Source organism: Cyprinus carpio, chromosome A23 (assembly GCF_018340385.1).
Source record: "Cyprinus carpio isolate SPL01 chromosome A23, ASM1834038v1, whole genome shotgun sequence".
In the NCBI taxonomy this organism is placed as follows: domain Eukaryota; kingdom Metazoa; phylum Chordata; class Actinopteri; order Cypriniformes; family Cyprinidae; genus Cyprinus; species Cyprinus carpio.
In genome coordinates, this window is record NC_056594.1 from 5,005,323 (window position 1) to 5,025,985 (window position 20,663).

The following is a 20,663-nucleotide window of genomic DNA, read 5'->3' on the forward strand; positions in this document are numbered from 1 at the left end:
GGCATGGGCAGCTTACACATCTGGAAAGGCACCATCGATGCTGAAAGGTATATCCAAGTTCTAGAACAACATATGCTCCCATCCAGACGTCGTCTCTTTCAGGGAAGACCTTGCATTTTCACATACTGCATCAATTACAACATCATGGCTGCGTAGAAGAAGGATCCGGGTACTGAAATGTCCAGTCTGCAGTCCAGATCTTTCACCCATAGATAACATTTGGCCATCATAAAGAGGAAGATGCGACAAAGAAGACCTAAGACAGTTGAGCAACTAGAAGCCTGTATTAGACAAGAATGGGACAACATTCCTATTCCTAAACTTAAGCAACTTGTCTCCTCAGTAACCAGACGTTTGCAGACTGTTATAAAAAGAAGAGGGGATGCCACACAGTGGTAAACATGGCCTTGTCCCAACTTTTTTGAGATGTGTTGATGCCATGAAATTTAAAATCAATTTATTTTTCCCTTAAAATGATACATATTCTCAGTTTAAACATTTGATATGTCGTCTATGTTGTATTCTGAATAAAATATTGAAATTTGAAACTTCCACATCATTGCATTCTGTTTTTATTCACAATTTGTACAGTGTCCCAACTTTTTGGAATCGGGTTTGTATCTATCGTTGTTTAATCATTCTATCTATCTAACTATCTATCTATCTATCTATCTATCTATCTATCTATCTATCTATCTATCTATCTATCTATCTATCTATCATTCATTTAATCATTCTATCTATCTATCTATCTATATATATATAACTAACTATATATCTATCTATATATCTATCTATCTATCTATCATTCATTTAATCATTCTATCTATCTATCTATCTATCTATCTATCATTCATTTGTTTAATCATTCTCTCTGTCTATCTATCTATCTATCATTCATTTAACCATTATATCTATCTATCTATCTATCTATCTATCTATCATTCAATTAATCATTATATCTATCTATCTATATATCTATCTATCATTCATTCGTTTAATCTATCTATCTATCTATCTATCTATCTATCTATCTATCTATCTATCTATCTATCTATCTATCTATCATTCAATTAATCATTATATCTATCTATCTATATATCTATCTATCATTCATTCGTTTAATCTATCTATCTATCTATCTATCTATCTATCTATCTATCTATCTATCTATCTTTAATCATTCTATCTATCTATCTATCTATCTATCTATCATTTAATCTATCTATCTATCTATCTATCTATCTATCATTCAATTATTGAATCTATCTATTGTTTAATCTATCTATCTATTGTTCGTTCGTTCAATCATTCTATCTATCTATCTATCTATCTATCTATCTATCTATCTGTCTGTCTGTCTGTCTGTCTGTCTGTCTGTCTGTCTGTCTATCTATCTATCTATCTATCTATCGTTTAATCATTCTATCATTTAATCATTCTATCTATCTATCTATCTATCTATCTATCTATCTATCTATCTATCTATCGTTTAATCATTCTATCTACAGTATATATCCTTTTTTCTTTAAGAAAATTCAGCAGGACTTGGATTTTGTGACGTCACAAACTGTAAACATGAAGGTATAAATGAATCTTTGTGTTTATTTATTTATTTCTGTGCAGTGTGGTGTATGGATATATGTCTGAGTGCTGTTGGTGGTTCTGGTTTGTTCAGGGCAGAAGTGATTAGGCAGAGGTTTGTATTGTGTGTGGAGCAGGTCGTTGTGGAGGGGCGGGGGGGCCTCATAGCTGGATAAAGCCTGGAAAATCCCTCTGTTAGAGGAGCTGATGGTGAATTAAGATTGCTGATCTCATCTGGTTTACTCCCTCACTCACACACACACACACACACACTCACTCACTCACACACATGCATGCTGAACAAAACAAAATGCTTGCTGGCACTGTGTGGATGTTCTTCATTGTTTAAGTGCATGTGTGTGTTATTAATAGCTGCTATGTGTGATTTATGCATGAATATTCTAGCATGAATGCCAAACACAACATACTGTCTGTGTACATTTGTGAACTTGAATGTGCATTTGAAAATGTATATGCATAAAAGAGATGATATAGAAAGCATGTTGAACATGCTAATACACAATGTTCAGTGGCAATATTCTCATAAGACTCAGGGAAGCAAAACTATGTAATATTAGAGTTTATTACATTCTGCTACAATTATACAAGTAGAAATGTGGATCAGAATAATTTGTAGCATAGCATACTAAACATGAGAAAACATTTTTGTGTCATGGAAGGAAATAAAAACCAGAGGTTATTGTATATGTGCGGGTGTGCTTGTACTCCTGTCTGAAATAATTTACACAATATTATAGTTTGATATGACTCAGGAAGAGTTTAATAATCCCATTATTCATAAATCTGAAAGTAAATAATTCAACAAAAGCTGTAATAACACTGTCAACAAACACACTTACATGCATAACACTTTAAAAGCTGTCAAACACTTTCAACTATAGCCATAAAATGAAATTCACACTGAAATTCTGCAGTTATTTGGTTAACATTGGATTTAGGTAAAAGTATGTAATATTATTGAACTAAGAGCAAGCCACATAGGCATATATGTTTGGCACTTTTATAACTACCCACGTGCAAGCTGAGGGTTTTGTACAAACAGTATTCATTACATAGACAGCTTAATACAGTACTGATCCACAACAGAACATTCTAATATGAAAACATTTTTATAGAAGATTTATAGACTTTTATGGAATATTAGATGCTAATGTGCTGGTTGATCCTCTAAAGCATGCTGTATCATATTTGATATCCAAATTTCCAAGGTTTCAAAGCTTTACTTAAAAAACTGTTGTACAGTTTTAATATTCTGTCTAAATATTCAACAGTGTGTTCATCTTCAAAAAAAAAAAAAATTCTTATATCTCTACTTGCATGGTGCAATCCATGTAAGAATGGTTATGAAGAATCTACACAAGATTTGTGTTTCATGAATAAGAGCCGTTGATTGGTTGTTTGTGACTACGTGTAAAAAGCTGCATTCTCAATCTGCTGAATGTGAGCTTAGCTGTGCTCCAGCTTGTTGCTTTGTTTGTTTCTCATGGCGCTCTGTGTGACAGTGGACAGGGACGATCGAGACACGCTGGCCGTCTCCACAATCTCAATGTCCTTACAGGTCAAACAAGCCACCAGCTTCTGTCTGGACGCACTGGGAGCAAAAATGAACTCATGAGACACTCCAGCCAGCACTGCACCTAAGATTGGACCGATCCAGTAGACCTGAAAACAAGAGAAAGCATTGATGCATAGCATTCAAAAAACTGGTAAAAACATAAAATAACCTTTCACATCGATATTCATCTCATTACTTGTGTGCTAGCTTTTCAGATTTCTAGTTTGAACAGCAGAAGTAAACCACAGGGTTAACTCCTATCAAAATACAAGGGAGACCATCATAAACAATGTTGAGGAAAGCTACTTTTAAAAGTAATGCATTAAAATATTGTATTACTCCCTAAAAAAAATAACTTATTACATTACTTAGTTACTTTTTATGGGAAGTAATGTGTTACATTACATTTGGGTTACTTTTTAAATCTGGGCTGGGCTTGTTTGTTTGTTTTTCATATAAAAAAAGTTCTGTTTTTGGCAGATGTTAAAGCACTTTCTCACCAAAAGTGAAATTAATATATAATCAATGAATTAAATGTTCATTCACATCTGTACAGTACAGCAGCTAAAACAAAACTTTCAGCTGTGCTGTCACTCTGGATTACATGAAGATGCAGGAGAAAAAAAGTTATGTTTATCTAAAGTCATATTTGCTTATTAGTATTGTTTAAATGGAGCATCAAAGATTAGCAGCAAAGACACTGGTTGATAAAATGGGATTAAATACATAAATGTTATTTAAATGTTAGTATATTTCATAATTTTACATAAATTTTAAAAATGCAAGTCTGTGAAAAGGGTCCATATAAAAGTGCTAATTAGCTACATGGAAATGTCAAATTTTACAAAAATGAGTCAAAAGAGCTCCTTAATATAGTTTAGCTTTGCTTACCCAGTGATGTTCCCAATATCCAAGTATTATAGCGGGACCAAGAGAGCGAGCTGGGTTCAGGCTGGCACCAGAAAACCTCCCCTAAATCCACACACACATAGGTTAAAAAATTATTATTATTATTATTATTATTATTATTATTATTATGCGTATTTGCAATAATACATGGAGAGAAAGGACAGAATAAAGGGATCATTATTTGTGTAAAAAAACTGATTAAATCTAATTAAAAATTGTCAAAGGGACACTACATTCAGTTTTCCTTTCGCTTGACTGTTAAGCACTTGCAATATGCTAGTTGTGCTACTTAATGTTATTGTTAATGTTACATTGTTTTATTATTATTATTATTATTTTTTTTTTTTTTTTTTTTTTTTTTTTTTTTTTTTTTTTGGTAAAGTTCATAACAACAAACATTTTTGTAACATTGTAGATGTCTTTACTGTCATTTAATCAATTTAATGTGTAGTTGTAATGTTCTTGTATTCTTGTTGAATAAAAGTTTTAATTTCTATAGTAAAAGAAAACCTTTCTGACCCTGTCTCTAGCTTGAATACATTGAAAGTCACTTTGGATACAAACGTTTGCCAGTTACATAAATGCAGATTGCAGCTGAAGATGCCTTACAAGTTTGATGGGGTGTGTTATGCAAAAATAATAGTAATAGTAAAATGATAGTATAGCAGTGTCCACCAAACATGGACACATCAAAACTTCAGCAAGTTTACATTCCACATCCAGAGCTCTCACATATTTGCACACACTTACAGCGATAAAGATGGCCGTGGTCACAGCAAACCCAATGGCCAAATTCCCTGGTTCATTTATATCTCTCCTGCGCTGATCTTCCACTGAAAACACGGTGAAACTCAGGAGAAACGTGGCAAGCATCTCCATCCCGAGAGCTTGACCTGCGTTCATATCCACTGGGACTTCAGAGAAGGAAATGAGAAGGAATTTTTGATTGATTGATTGATTGATTGATTGATTGATTGATTGATTGACATGTTAACATTGAGTGGATATTTTATTTAAAAAAAGTTTGCATTTACATTTTATGTTTTGTATCTTATTTGATACATCAGGCTTTTATGGCTCATGTAGTATGAAATAGAATATGGAGCTCATACTTGAGGAGGAAAAAAACACCTATATTTTATTCAGAGATCCAAAATGAATGAAATTATGCAGTTTGGTGCAGATGCTGATAATTCAATGGCCAAACAGTCAGATGAAATTCTGGTAGCTTGTAATGTAAATCATCTTTTAGCTCTGTAGTTTTTATTGTGAGGAAAACATATAATGTAAAGCAATACAATGATGACTGAATGATGAAAAATAAACGTTCCCAAAAACCTGATATATCATATTTGATATTCACATTTTAACATTATATATATATGTGTGTATGTATATATATATATATATATATATATATATATATATATGTTGCTTCAGTACAGTAAGTGTTCCTTTTGAATTATTATTAATAATATAAAAGTTATTTTGTATTATGTTTATGTTTTATGTTTACTTTAAAGTCAGATTTCACAGAATCTCCTGAAGGGATACATTTTTACTACTATAATAAAAGGACTTTTACTTGAATAAAAAATCAGTCAGATGACATAAGGCATGGTTTCACTTTATTTTGATAGTCCTCTTCAGACATTCTACTAACTGTAAATAATTTTGCACCTACATGTCAGCTGACTCTCATTAGAGTATAGTAGACTGCTAGGTTAGGGTTAGGGTTAGCAAAATAAGTTGACATGCACTTTCAAAGTTACTTATAATCAGCAGTGAAAATTAAGTGTCAGCAGATATTAAGCAGACAGTCTACTAATACTCTAATGAATGCTAGTTGACATGTACTAGTTACTTATAGTTAGCAGACTGTCTGAAGTAGACTATCAAAATAAAGTGTAATCGAAGAGATGCAGATTGTGCGCAGCAGGTTTGCTCATTTAGAGGCCTTAGAAATGTGTGTATGAAGCTTTATAGGGTTAATAGCCTTAAAATCAGTGGGAAATTTCAGGATGAAAAAAGCCTGACCCTAAAATCTGACTGGTGGCTATGGATGTAGTTCCAGGACAAATGAGTGTGTTGATCAGAACATGTCCCATGTGGTGAAAACCTCTGAACCTTGTTGATGAAGTTCTGTGCCGTGGACTTCAGGGGCAGTGAAAGGTACATGAGGCCAGCTGCGAGGATCCCACCCAAACACTGAGCGAGCAGATACACCACAGCCCTCAACACATCCACCTTACGCATGGCCAACAGGGCCACAGTCACCGCAGGATTCACCTGACAACAGCAGAACACCTAGTTACGCTTCAAACTAACCATCCGACACTCATTCTCTTGCACTTTCATTCATTCTTTAAACAATTCTTTGCATTTATTTTGCAGATGCTTTTATCCAAAGCAACAAACTGTGCATTCAAGGTATTATTATACAGTTTTGTGTTTCCTGGGAATTGAACCCATGAGCTTGATTGTGAACACTATGATTTACCCGTTGAGTTAGAAGGACAAAGAAATAAATGAATCACATTTCTTTACCTGAGCCCCACTGATTTCACCAAAGCAATATCCCAGAACCACAGTTGCCATACCAGCAGCCAATGCGGGGTAAATGGGCCCCGGGGAGGCCCCGTCCGGCCCCGGCACTAAAGAGCCCAACACAGCAGATACAAAGATCAGAGAACCAAGAGTTTCTGCCAGAATCCCCTGCCAGAACTGACGGCTCCTCAGCTCCTGAGTCGACAGAAGAGATAGAAAAGAACAGAAATAACTGCCTTTAAACCTGTGATCAATTCACTGCTTTGAGGACTATTGAACATTTTCAAAAGCCAGAGAACAATTTATGCTCATTTACATGAATAATACATAAACACCCATATTTATGTATTTGTTTTTATATCATATTTATGTATTAAAATATCAACAGCCATTACCGACGATGATATTAATTTACATTCTCAACACGCCCATAGAATAAAACCTAAACATTTTTAGTTCAAATTAAAGTCAATTTAACATGCAATGAAAATATCTTGAACACGATTTTGAAATAAATTTCTAACTACCATAATTGTTAGAAATGGCATACTGTTTAAATATGTTTTACTCCATTTAGAGTAGCTAAATAATGAAAGTTGTTAAAGATCACAATACCAACGAGAACTCATGAGAATTCGTTATGTATTTTACATAAAATGTGGTTCGACAAAACGAACATTTACCTACGTTAACACAGACACAAAAAAAACAGACACATACATTAAAATTAGAAACATTATAAATAAAGGTTAATGGTTAATGTTTATAATATATTATAATCTTAATATCCCCATAGTCTCATATAGTCACATTTAACAGATTAAAGCTGGATGATAATTTAGTTTACATTTTGCGATGCTACAAAACAAACAAGCAAATAAATAAATCTTTTTGAAATCCAGATGCAACAGCACCATAAAATCCATTTATTACAAAGCCATTAAACTTAAATCAACCGACACAATAAATGTCACTAAAACTTTTTAGCTGGCATTTCATCATAAGTTCGCATCATTCACACTGGATCCACATCAGATGGGACGCAAATGAAATTGAATCTCCTTGCTATTCAGTTTCTGTCATATTAGTCCTTACCTCTTTTATTGCCATTCCAGGTGTGATGTTTTATAGTCCGTGTGTCTGTGCTGATGTGGTGTGTGTTTGAGGACATGGGCTGGACTGAAGGGTGTCTTCTGTCAGAAAGAGCCTAATTAATTCCAGTGGAGGAGACTACAGGAGGCCCGGCACAAAGGGATCACCGCCTCCCTCCATCCCGCTACACTCTTAGCACTGCTCACACGCTGGCAAACCTCACCACAGCATGATCACAAACATTGGACATGTCAAGCTTTAATTCACTAGAACAACAACAACCCTTAGCAGCGGTCGCTAGATGCAACAGGTCGCTCACTGGCTGCTGGAAAGACAGCACACACTGAGGTTTTTTGGGATATCTAGTTTATTTTCTGCCACTGTTTGGGTTTCAATGCCAACATCCTTCAATTATAAACCAATGCAAACACTAGGTGCGCACATGTATTATCCACCGTTTCTTTCCTTTCATCATCCTGCTTGTGAAGTACTGTGATCATCGCCATGGCGACAGCCTGATTCAGTTGCCATGACACCTATTATGATGCTAGACGGCTCTTTAAAGTGGCCTGTTTCAGATGAGCTAAACATGTAATCAGGACCTTCTGTTGGCCTTTAGACTGAGAGGTATTTCAGTTCAATTCAGTCTAATAATTCATCAGATCAAATGAGGCTGATAGAGCTTCACTGAAATGTGCTTTATTTCTATTAACTTATACCACAAAGCCGTTTGCACTGCGTTCTTTTGTCACTTAATATTTTATTTTGGTGCGGCAATCTATTAAATTACTTAGAATATAAAACCATGACACACTAAAAAACACACTGGAGAAGGCTTTCAGCCGAAACATTTGTGTTCTGTCCTACTGGTGATTAATGTACAGTAAAATAAAATGCAAAAAAAGAAGACTGAGTGCGGATCATGGTTGTATATATTAACTTATACCAGACACACACTGAATTATATTTGACTAATGTAACGAACACGCACTAACTAATGAATATCCCTGTATTCTGTAGTGTTGGCTACAGTGATTCAGCATGAACATCAGTTGGGATTAGGTTAGGATCTTGAAAACTATTGCTACAAGTTCTGAATGCTCTCTGCTGGAGAGTAGAGAAGTATTGAAGGTGGAAAGCTATAGTGGAGCCACACACCAATGGACAACTAAGCAGACACAATTTTGGAATATATAGTGAGATATTTAGTAATATTTAAATCAAATTGAAAATAAATGATATCACCTTGCATGAAAAATGAAGCCTAATTTGTAAGATAATTAAGATTATTTTAATAACCATTAAGCACATTTTCCACTAAAATTACTGTAATGCATCCATTTTTTATTTTTTTTTTAATTCCCATTATTTTCAATGGGTTATTCTTTTACTATATTACAGTAAAAATACAGTAATACAGTTATTTTTAAAAAGCAGCATACATTGGATAAATATACATTTTATTCTACCATGCTGTCAAATCAATCACGATTAATTGCATCCAAAATAAATACACACGCATACTGTACATGAATATATTTAAGATATATTTACATGTGTGTGTGTGTATGTGTGTGTATATATATATATATATATATATAGTTAATTTTATATATGATTTATGTTATACATAAATATAAACATATTACATATATTTATTAAATATATACATGTATATATATATATATATATATATATATATATATAAATATAAATGTACACAGCACACACACATACATTATGTAAACAAACTTTTATTTTGGATGCGATTTATTGTGATTAATCTATTTGACTGTATTAATTATTTATATACTTTTATGTATTACAGTTTTTCTCAGGTGCTTTGGCTTAATTTTCTTAACATTCTCTAAACTGTAAGTGCAATTGTCAAAAACCAAAAAACGAACTAACAAAAAATTTAATAAACAGATAAAAATAAAACAATTTGCGTAAATAAGAAACTCAAATCTGGTGCGAACATAAAACGAATTGTTCACATATCTGAACTTATCAAGAAATCAAATTTGAGAGCTGAGCCAAAGAGATCGAGAAAAAAGATTTATATATTTATATATTTTTGGTTTTCATTTTCATTTTAGTTTAAGTTATATTAATTTTGTAATGTGCTTTTGTCTTTATAAGCTGTCATATTTGAGATATTTCTATATATCTTTATTTTTTATTTGTTAATTTAATTTTGTCTGTCAGTTAGTTTCTTTTAGGTTTTCATCTATTGTTTTATATTTCTGTATTTTAGTTACTGAAATAGTTTTAGTTAACAATAACAACAATGCCACTATGATTATACAACTATTATGCATAAATATTTTAACATTTAATTTTGTGTCATTAGAAGAGAACGTGTTAAATGTGTATATTTCTCTGAAATAAAACATAATTTCTCTTCTTTTTTTTTTCATTTTGATTTGTGGTGAAATTTGACTTGGACATGTTCTTGAGTTTTTGTGAGAGTCACCCAAGGTCAATGACTGGTTGTGAAGAAAATGTGTAAACAATGCTGAAACAGAGGTTGAATATACATCTGCAGCCTCTCGGCATCATCTCAACACACGTCTGGGGTAGCGATCTTGCAGGTCAGAGTGAAAGTTCAACTTCTCGGACTAGATCAAGTTGAGCATTGCCTTAGAGAGCTCAGGGGAGCAGGGAGTGTGTGTGCGTCCCGTCCGTAATCCACTCCATGTTGGTGGTTTGTGGAGCTGTGATCCCCTCTTTTGTGAACCTAAACCCGGCATAGGCCAATGAGGGGAGGTCGATTTGACAGTGTAGAAACCCGCCTGCGCAACTTTTTTCCACACACAGAATGCTGACACCAACAGTACACACACACACACACAGCAGCCGGAACCGTACAGAAGAGCATCACACAGCACCAAACTGCCAGCTAAGGGTTACTAGAAAAAAACAGGACAGAAGAGGCTAAAACAGGGTTAGTAACAGTGAATTTACAGCAAGACAACTAGAGCAGGATAAAGAGATTTTGAGTATTTGGAAACCAGCCACACAGTCATAATTCATAAATGCAATGTCATTTCATTAAACAACAAAATGCTGAATAACCTTTTCTCAGAGCTAGCTTCATGTTTCTAAGCCATTTGTCCAATAACGTTTAACCAGCTGGTGTCAACATGATTTTAGTGGATGCATGAAGTCAGTTCTCCTCAAGTTCACATAGGTATGGAGAACTACATGAATTATGAACATGGTACACTAATGTTTGACAACAGAAAGTGTCACAATACTGTGGCCAGCGTTTTGTGAGATATCAAATATTTAGTCTTAATAACTATTTATTATTATATAATCTTAAATATTAATACATGTGAATTAATACTTTATACATAATGAATACATGTTATAAAATGTGCTTTAAAATCAGTTTTTTGATACATAATTAATGCATTTATTAAATAATAGCTTTTTAGCTTTAAAATGATGCTTGTGTTATCCTTATGTCAAATAAATGCCACTTTTTATCTTACAATTTTGAATTGAAAGAAAAGTTTGAATTGTAAGTCACAATTGCAAAAAAAAAGTTGCATTTTGTAAATTCCATGGCAGAAACAAGCTGCCAGCTGCATCAGAACTCAAACTCTAAAATATGTCAAATTCTATAGAAATGTTCAAATGATAGAAAACTGCACAAGCAGAATTCTTAATCATAAAAACACGTTAAAGTCTCTGAAATGCTGGTTTCCAGTTATATACACTCTAAAAAACGCTGGGTTGTTTTTTCAACCCAAATGCTGGGTTGAGACCGCTAGGTAGGACATTTGGTTGTTTTAACCCAAGTTTGGGTTGAAAATTGGTCTTGATCATAACCCCAGCGGCGCTGGGTTGTGAACGCGGACGTGAAGGAGAGCACGCACGTCACGTTAAAATCGTACGTCTCCAGTGCAAGAAGCCGCCATTTTCTCAGCGTGAAAGAAGCGAGAAGCGAGTGAAAGACATTACGGTAAGTAAAGATTCAAAATGTAAAATTAACGTTTATTGTTTACCCGGTTTATGAAAGTCGAAAGGTTTTATGAAAGGCGGAAACAAAAGAGTTTAACGTTATATAGAAAACATACGCGGACGCGGTTTTCGCCTCAGAAACGGAGGTCTTAACGGCCTCCTTTAACGTTACTGAACGGAACACGTAAGTTACTTTTAATATAACGTCCGTGAGTGTCTTATGTCATATTTACATAATATTTTACAATATCTGCACTTTTGAGGTGTTAATAGACGGTTATGGTTACGGTTACACTCATATTAATTTGTTATCTTATTTTTCGCGGTTAAACTGAATGTACGTTAGTTTCTTAAAGGAAACCGCGTTATGTAATAAAGACTACCATGATTATTTTGAGGCTGTTGAAGTGGTAATTGTTAAAAGTATGTTTTACATGTAATATTTCAGACTTGTCGAGCTCGTCATTGTCAAGACACCTGCTTGTGTGAGGAGGAGGCGGTGTTCTCAGCTTCTTCTGAAGAGAGGGACAGACGGGTTTAAGGCAAGTGAACTTCAGAATTATGTTATCTTTTTTTTTTTTTACTAAGACTAAAATAATGTTTGTTTTTTGTAGATGTTGAAAGCCAGAGACATAGGAGAGCATCATTCTTTTGAGATTTATGTAAGTTATTTTTTAGCAAAATTAATGTTTCTGTTGTCTCATGCCTCTTTACTTCACATTTTGATGCAACAGCAGTATGATTACATGTTCATATTCTATTGAAACCAGTGATGTCCCTTTTTTCTTTGCAGAACTCAAGCTAACTTTGGAGTTAAGGACACAGAAGTCTGCTTGTGTGAGGAGGAGGCGAGGGGTGTTCTCAGCTTCTGAAGAGAGGGAAAGATAATTTAAGGCAAGTGAACTTCATAATTTCATAATATCAGTTATCAGTTGGTTTTTTTTTCTTTTACTAAGAGTAAAATAATGTTTGTTTTTTGTTTTTGTAGATGTTGAAAGCCAGAGACATAGGTGAGCGTCATTCTTTTGAGATTTATGTAAGTTATTTTTAGCAAAATAAATGTTTCTGTTGTCTCCTGTCTCTTTACTTCACATTTTGATGCAACAACAGTGTGATTATGTGCTCATTTCATTAAAACCATCGATGTCTGTTTTTCATTGCAGAACTCAAACCAACTTTGGAGTTGTCTGATTTGGAGACTCATCATTCTTGGTCTTCCCTCTTAAGGGAATAGTTCACACAAAAAAAATCATTTAGTTGCCCTCATGTCATTCCAAACCTATACGACTTTTGTCTGTCTTTAGAATACAAATGAATATATTTTGAATTTTCAGAGTTATTGTAGAAGTAATCCATTCCGATATTTATATATGATTAAATCTTAAATTATATGATAGCGAACATGTCTGTTCAGAAGAAAATATTGGTCTCCCAGACTAGCAATGGAGGACAAAAATTAATAGAATATTAAATATATTTATTTGTGTTCCAAAACTTAGCAGAGTTTGTATGGGTCTGGAACAACATGGGGGAGTAAATTATGACCATTTTCATTTTTTTGGTGGACTAACCCTTTGAAGAGCAGCCCTCAACGTACATGAACATTTGTGAGGTATGTGTGAATGTTTCAGTAAAGTAGCTTTCTGAAAGCAATATATTTATTCAAACAATATCACATGCCCTCACACTGGTGCTGCCATTATAGCATTCTCAAAGCGCTGACATTAAACAACCACACAAAGTGTTGAAACTTTAAAACAGATTATTTAACTCTCCTTACTGATGTGAATACACCTCTATCTGAAAATGGATAGTTTGATTAAATGTTTTCTTTTTTCAAATGTGTTTCTCTTTTTAGGCCACTGATGAAGAACAGGCGGTGACTGGGATGAATGCTGGTCAAAGAAGAGAATGTCCTTTCCCCTAAACTGATGCAGCAGTGGTTTTAAAGGAGGATGCTGACCTGGGTGATTGTAGATGTCACATGTGCTGATGGGGCTTCTTCATGACTACATCAATTATGCTGAAGAGATCATGAAAGTTGACAGTGATGCATGATCTGTATTCATGGACTGTGAAACAAACTGTAAGTGTATAATTTGTAAAAACAAAATGTTAAATGCTTGTTCTGTGTTGTTTAGTAAAAGAGTTTACACTCTGTCATTCACACACATGCTCACATTCTTTCACACACACACACTCGCGCATCTGTTAAATGTTATAATATCAGTGTTAATGTTGTGGTTTATTTGTGTACTGTAATGCTAGAATAGTTGGTAAAGAACCTAACTAATTGTAAATTTATTGTATAATAGTGTTTTCATATATTTTTATATAGTATATAAAATTTAACAAAGTCCAATTAGATCTTAAAAGTTATATTCAACAAATGTTCAATGCTTTATTTATGAACTCTGTAGCTGTTTATGCCATACTTTTCTGCATTTCTTCTTACATGCATGTTACTTTTTGACTTTTCTCTTGTTTTTAATAAATATTTACCTTTTGATAGTTACTATTTGTGTGTAAAAGTGATTTTTAAAATGAACAAAATTTGTAGGTTTAATGCCTTGCTCAATTTGGGTTCATTTTAGCCTAGCAATGCACTGTTTTCCACAGCCTTACACTCAATTAGTGGCGACACTCCGCAAGTTCATTTTCTGCCAGCAGGAGGCGCTTTAAGAGCGGGAGAGATGCAGGATTCTCCGGTAACGGCTACAAAGCGCTGAGCTCACAAACGCTGCCTTATCAAGCATTACGTGCAAAATCGAACAATTTCTAAATACAGTCGGTTTCCTTCTGAAATACAGTGATAAAAAAACACCCGCTCTGGTTTTTAAAACCCTGCAAAGTAGTAATTTTAAACCATAAAAAAAGCAACCCAGCATGCTGGGTTAAACATACTAACCCAACTGGTTGGGTTAAAATAACCCAGCGTTGGGTTCGTCCCTTTTTGACCCAGCGCTGGGTTGCCAAAATAACCCAAATTGGGTTGTTTTCAACCCAGCAGTTTTTAGAGTGTAGGATTTGCAAATTAAAACAGTGACAGCCAAAAATCAGACCCTGAAACAAGTTATTTAAAGGTATGTCATTTTTCAAGTACTTGAACTATTCTATTTGTAGAGTAAAACGTGAATACCCAGAATTGCTACTGTGTATATTTTTCAGGGCCATCACTAAAATTCACCAGGCCCAGGACAATATGGAAACTACATAAAGGTGATTTATCAAATGAAACAAATACAGTAAGACTCTAAAAATGAATAGTTGCAGATATGTACAAGGGGATCGTCCTGGTCTCCAGTAATGAGAGCAGCAGGCCCAGCTGGGACAGACAGCAGCCTGAGCTGCGCCATGTGCTGCAGACACCGTCGCTCCGGGGGGCCGCGCGACACAACGCGTGCAGACGCGCTCCGACCACCTGCTGCTCGCGGGCAACACAACACAGCATTCTGCTCTACACAGTACAGAACATTCCCGCTCTGCCGGACACAATTACTAAAACCTGGTTTGTTCTCATGAATGGTGTGGAGTGGAAACTTTTCCAAAATCCCCACTCCAAATGAATAAAACAGTGCTTTTCTCACAGATCTTCGCGGCTCTCCCTTTCAAGACATCGTAAAGTCAAACAGTCAGTCGCAGCTTTTGGATACCGGGAGTAATGCAGTTTTTTCGTGACTTTTTTCACTGTAAACTCCAAAAATTGGTAACTAAAAAAACCCATTTGAGAATCAGAATCAGAAAGAGCTTTATTGGCAAGTATGTTTGCACATACAAGGAATTTGTACTGGTGAAAGAATGCTTCCAGTACACAGACAACAACAAACAGATAATAAAAAAATAAGATATGTGAAACTACACATACACACTCACACACACACACACACACACACACACACATATATATATATATATATATATATATATATATATATATATATATATATATATATACACACACCTATGTGTAGCTTATTCACATATCTGATTTTATAAAGTCCACGATCATCTCCACAGTTTTGAGAGTGTTCAGCTCCAGGTTAAGACTGCACCAGACAGCCAGCTGCTCAACCTTGCTTCTGTAAGCAGAAGACTCGTCACCGGGATGAGGCCGATAACTGTAGTGTCACCTGCAAACTTCAGGAGCTTGACAGAGGGGTCATTAGCGGTGCAGTCGTTGGTGTAAAGCGAGAAGAGCAGTGGGGAGAGCACATATCCCTGGGGGGCACCGGTGCTGTATCTGATGGTGAGGCTGTTTTACAAATTTCCCCAGTCTCAATATCTGTTGCCTGTCTGTCAGAAAGCTGGTGATCCACTTACAGATAGAGCTAGGAACAGAGAGCTGGGTTAGTTTGGTCTGGGGGAGTGCTGGGATGATAGTTTTAAAAGCCGAACTGAAGTCCACAAACAGGATCGTCACATCCCTGGTTTGTCTAGATCAGTGGTTCCCAACCTTTTTCAGCTCGCGGCACACACAACCAAACACATATGTTTGCGCGGCCCACTGCAAAAAAAAATAACTGACCCTGCTATTGTTGGGTTAATAACTTAGTACTCAGAAGCTAGATTGTTAAATGTATTTATTGAATGAACTAGGGCTGTGCGATATGGACAAAAAAACCTATCGCGATTTCTTTGATCAATTATGCGATTTCGATTTTAATCACAATTTTGACACACACAGATATGCTTTACAGTCATAAATGCATTCAGGATGAATTTGAAACATATTTCCAAAAGAAAACCTTCACTATAGTAAATGTGTAACAAAATTTCTAGACTTATGGCAAAAAAAAAAAATATATAAATAAATAAATCCTGTGTCCAGGGACTTTTTTCTTTTTTGCCATACATTGTTCATAGAGCTCATTAATTGTAGCGGTGCCTCAGGTGTTGAAACAGATTTGTTATACATTATACAGGTTCACACGTAGCCCTACTCCGTCTGCAGTGCGTATACAGTATGTGTATGCGGTGCAGAAGCAGCAGCGAGAGCGCATTAATGTAACGCGAAAGCACATTAAAATAATGCGCGAGCGCGAATCTGTCCGCACGCACGCAGATTTCTTTTGCTCTGTCACAAAACCAGACGCGCTTGCTCAGATACACGCTGCTCTCGCCCGGAGAAAGTGCGCGCACTTAAAACGTGTCTTCTCTCACTCAAACTGCGTCCTGTGCACTCACAACTCTCTCTATGCTCATGTGCTAGATATTAATTCTTTTCGCACGTTTTTATTTCTAGCCTTTTACCGCGTGCAGTGTGAACGCTCTGATCCGTTAAAATGGCATCGGAAAAAAGGCGCATCACATCTGTTCTCGCGCTAGGTGCGTTGCATTCTGATTAGATCGGATGCCATACTGCGGGAGGTCAGGGCCGCGGAAAATCGTGCTGTAAAGCGATTTAGAAATCGCGCAAGCTCAAATCGTGATTTTATGACAATTTCTATCGCACAGCCCTAGAATGAACTGGCAATGAACAGAAAAAAACTCGGGCTTATTTAATTGTATGTATGAAATGATGTTATTATGTTATGACTTAGACATTTTTACATATATTAACAATATTATTATTTATTTTAATAGTAATTGGCGGCCCACCTTCAATACCATCGCGACCCACTAGGGGGCCGCGGCCCACAGGTTGAAAACCACTGGTCTAGATGTTTTAGGATATAATACAGTCTCCTGTTGACTGCATCATCCATGGACCTATTTACTCTGTAAGCAAACTGCAGGGGGTCCAGTGATGTCCTTCAGATAAGCCAACACCTCAAACAACTACATGACAACAGATGTTAGGGCAACAGGTCTGTAATCATTAAGTCTTGTGATTTTGGGTTTCTTTGGGAGATCTGTGTGAAGATTTGGGCCAGCTGCTCAGCACAGGTTTTCAGACAGGCTAGTGAAACACCGTCTGGGCCTGGTGCTTACCTTCTCTTCTGTATCCTGAAGACCTGACGCACATAACTTCACTGATCTGAAGTGCAGGAGGGGGAGATGGGGTTGCTGGAGGTGTTAATGCTTGTGTAGAGAGATGTTTGAGCAGGTGTGGGATGTGAGATCGGGAGTTTCAAATCTGCAGTAAAACTCTTTCAGGTCTTTAGCGAGTTGTTGATTCGCCCCCGTGCTGGGGGATGGTGTCTTGTAGTTTGTAATGTCTTTCAGGCCTTTCCACACAGAAGCATGGTTGTTTGATGAAAACTGGCTTTCCAGCTTTTTAAAGTAGCTCCTCCTAGCCACTTTCATCTCTTTTGTCAGTGTGTTCCTGGCCTGTTTATACAAGACTCTGTGCCCACTCCTGTATCCATCCTCTTAGGCCTGACAAAGCTGTCTGAGTTTTGCTGTGAACCACGGTTTGTCGTTGTATGTTAGAGAAGTCTTTGTAGAAATGCACATATCTTCAGAAACCGATGTATGCTGTTATGTCTCTGCACGCATTGAAGATTAGCAGACAGAATGTCAGTTCATGAAGCTCACAAAAGGAGTCTCCTCTATTGACATCCATTCAAAACACTAAAGCTGCTTGGTACTGCAGTTGAATTTTTAACTAGTTTCAATAGCTATAATTAAGTACCAAGGTAAAGTATGTACTTTGGACTATACAGCAGGGAAGTATTCAGACACAGGGTTAGTTCCTCTGGATCAGAAGGAATATATGAATGAGTCATTGAATCATTCACTCAATCAGATCATTCAAAAGCACTGACTCAGTTGCTTGGAGACTCAACAATTCTCCATTGACTTCAGTTGGAAATATTTTCAGCGCTGAAGAAAAATAGACAAACTCCAATTGTAAATATCGTCTATAAAATATAACTTGCTCAATATTAACTTTTTTTGTTGAATTATTGTAGAAAAGCAATATCATACCTGCAATCATGGAAGTGCTGATGTTTGGAGCATTCTTGCTTTCATTATTGCTTAAACATGAAACTTCATTACCAGACACAATTCAGTTGATAATTTAGGAGACAAGTTTTCGTCTACTTGATGTGGTTTTATTTGCGCTTACAGTACATTCTACAGATGCACGTGTGTTACATTACCTTGAAACAACATGGTCATTTAATGTCGCCTCTTAAAAACGATATATTGGTCCTAAAAATATAGAAAGGAACAAATTTAAAGTCACAAAAACTGTACATTATTAAAAATTCACTAGATGTCACATTTGGTTGAGTTCTCTAGTACTGCCTTCAGGTTTTACCATCTGTTAAAAAAAAAAAAGGAGAGAGAAGCATATGTCACCCTTCTAAGTGAATGATGCACTTCCTACTACGCAAATCCAGTTCAGTGCATGAAAGCCTGGGAAATGAACATGAATAGTGTGCTCTACTGTGCTTCTCTACTCAGTGCACGAAGAAAAACTGTGAATGTGAGTTTGTAAGTGGGGAAACCTTATGGGTCAGTTACACCAGTAATGAAGCAAGGCATTTTCATTTGAGAAAGCATGGCTAATGTCAAAAGACGATTTCCTTTTTAAGGGAGTTGGTCCAGATTCAAACACACACACACATACACACACATATCATTAAAACACATAAAACAGTCTAAACATCAGAGGATGTGATGGTTTCAGAAACCCAACAAATTGCCATGTTCATGAAAACCAAGAGCAAACCAGATCAATCATACTGAAGAGACAGCCAAGATATTGTTCCAATGAAAAATAAGTGTTGCTCAACAAAACAATTTTGCCATAAGTATGTACATATCCTTTCCATATAAACCAATGTCAATAGTCTAAAGTTTTTTTTTTTTTTTTTTCCCCACAGACAATAGTCATACATCAAGCAAAAGCTTTGAAAACGGCTATCTAGCTAGCGGAGCTTAAAAACAAGAAAGTTAAAACCAGCCTTTCGTTGCATCAGTTCTGCTGCAGGCATTACATCAGATTTCCTTAAGAATAAACACCGATTTCTTTCTGGGTTTGGGGGGCATGACAGAAAAAATAACCTCGCAAAAGATGGCAATCCTCCAGTTCATAAGACCAATACTCTACAAGCAAAAGACGTGATGAGTTACACGTGATATAATATGTTTACTGGCCATTTCATGAGTCACCATACATCTCTCTACGACGTGGTCTGTACAGAATCACTACAGTCTATTGCTATTAAATAATCCAGACTATTTTTTTGTCTTTAAGTGTATATATAGCATATAATAAAAAATATACTGAGGAAATTGCTTCTAGTCTCAAAAGCACAAGTTACATTTTCAATCAAGGGGACACAGGTGGTCCACGACCTATACATTATGGAGCAGAAGGCTTCGAGTAGAATGGTCGAAAGTGTGAGATCGTCCTGATAGAGGTGTGTCTGCGACACGTGACATCAAGTGTGACCCAATCAAGTCCTGAAGAAGTACTTCTACTCCGAAGGAGTGACGGATGAAGTTGAATATAATGAGACGTCTGTACGCCGTAATACAGGTGATGAAGAAATGCTTTAACCTTATCAAGGCAGGTGATGAAGACATACAGATACTTGTAAAACAACAGAACATATCTATACATATATCTACACGTGTATGCATACAGAGACTGGAGGAGTGGCTCTCCAGACGGAGTTTTTAGTAGTTATGAGCATCAAAGGGGCGTGGCTTTCGAGTGCTTCCTCCCATGCAGCAGAGGGCAGCGTCTCTACTTGTCATTGTTCTCATAAAACTCCGCCCAGCGGTTCTCGAAGAAGCGCCGCATGGCGTGTCCAGCCTTGCCCACCTCCGACGTGTCCTCGTTGAAGAGTTCGCAGTTGCTGAAGACCAGCTGAGCGTCGGCAGCAAACTCCTCACAGCTGCAGTACCTGAGACACACAGGCGGAAACACAGATGCAGCTTTACTTATCAGGCTATTCACAGCCCCCGTGAAGCCCAATCACCCAAACCTCATGTCAAGTTTATTTTAATTTGGAAATTTTTCCAGGTTAAAACCTAGTATGTAGCCACTAAAAACCCACACAAGATGGAACATCAATTAAAAAAA

General features: G+C 36.1%; 2 protein-coding genes across 4 annotated transcripts in view; both read right to left on the reverse strand.

Annotated features, from left to right (window-relative positions):
- Positions 1–2,547: 2,547 nt before the first annotated feature.
- LOC109058681 (aquaporin-4-like) lies at positions 2,548–8,026 on the reverse strand. The gene is made up of 6 exons (XM_042712717.1): positions 7,712–8,026; positions 6,617–6,811; positions 6,196–6,358; positions 4,820–4,983; positions 4,052–4,132; positions 2,548–3,267 (listed from the first exon to the last, which is right to left on the reverse strand). The coding sequence occupies exons 1-6, from the start codon at positions 7,724–7,726 to the stop codon at positions 3,052–3,054; spliced, it is 834 nt and encodes a 277-aa protein (XP_042568651.1). The 5' UTR covers positions 7,727–8,026; the 3' UTR covers positions 2,548–3,051.
- Positions 8,027–18,656: 10,630 nt separating this feature from the next.
- Positions 18,657–20,663, reverse strand: part of LOC109067523 (bromodomain adjacent to zinc finger domain protein 2A-like) — a 28,442-nt gene continuing 26,435 nt past the window's right edge. For all 3 annotated transcript variants that reach the window (XM_042712721.1, XM_042712719.1, XM_042712718.1), the window contains exon 30: positions 18,657–20,484. In XM_042712721.1, the coding sequence (XP_042568655.1) occupies positions 20,325–20,484 (160 nt within the window). In that variant the 3' untranslated portion in view covers positions 18,657–20,324. The remainder of the gene's footprint in view (positions 20,485–20,663) is intronic.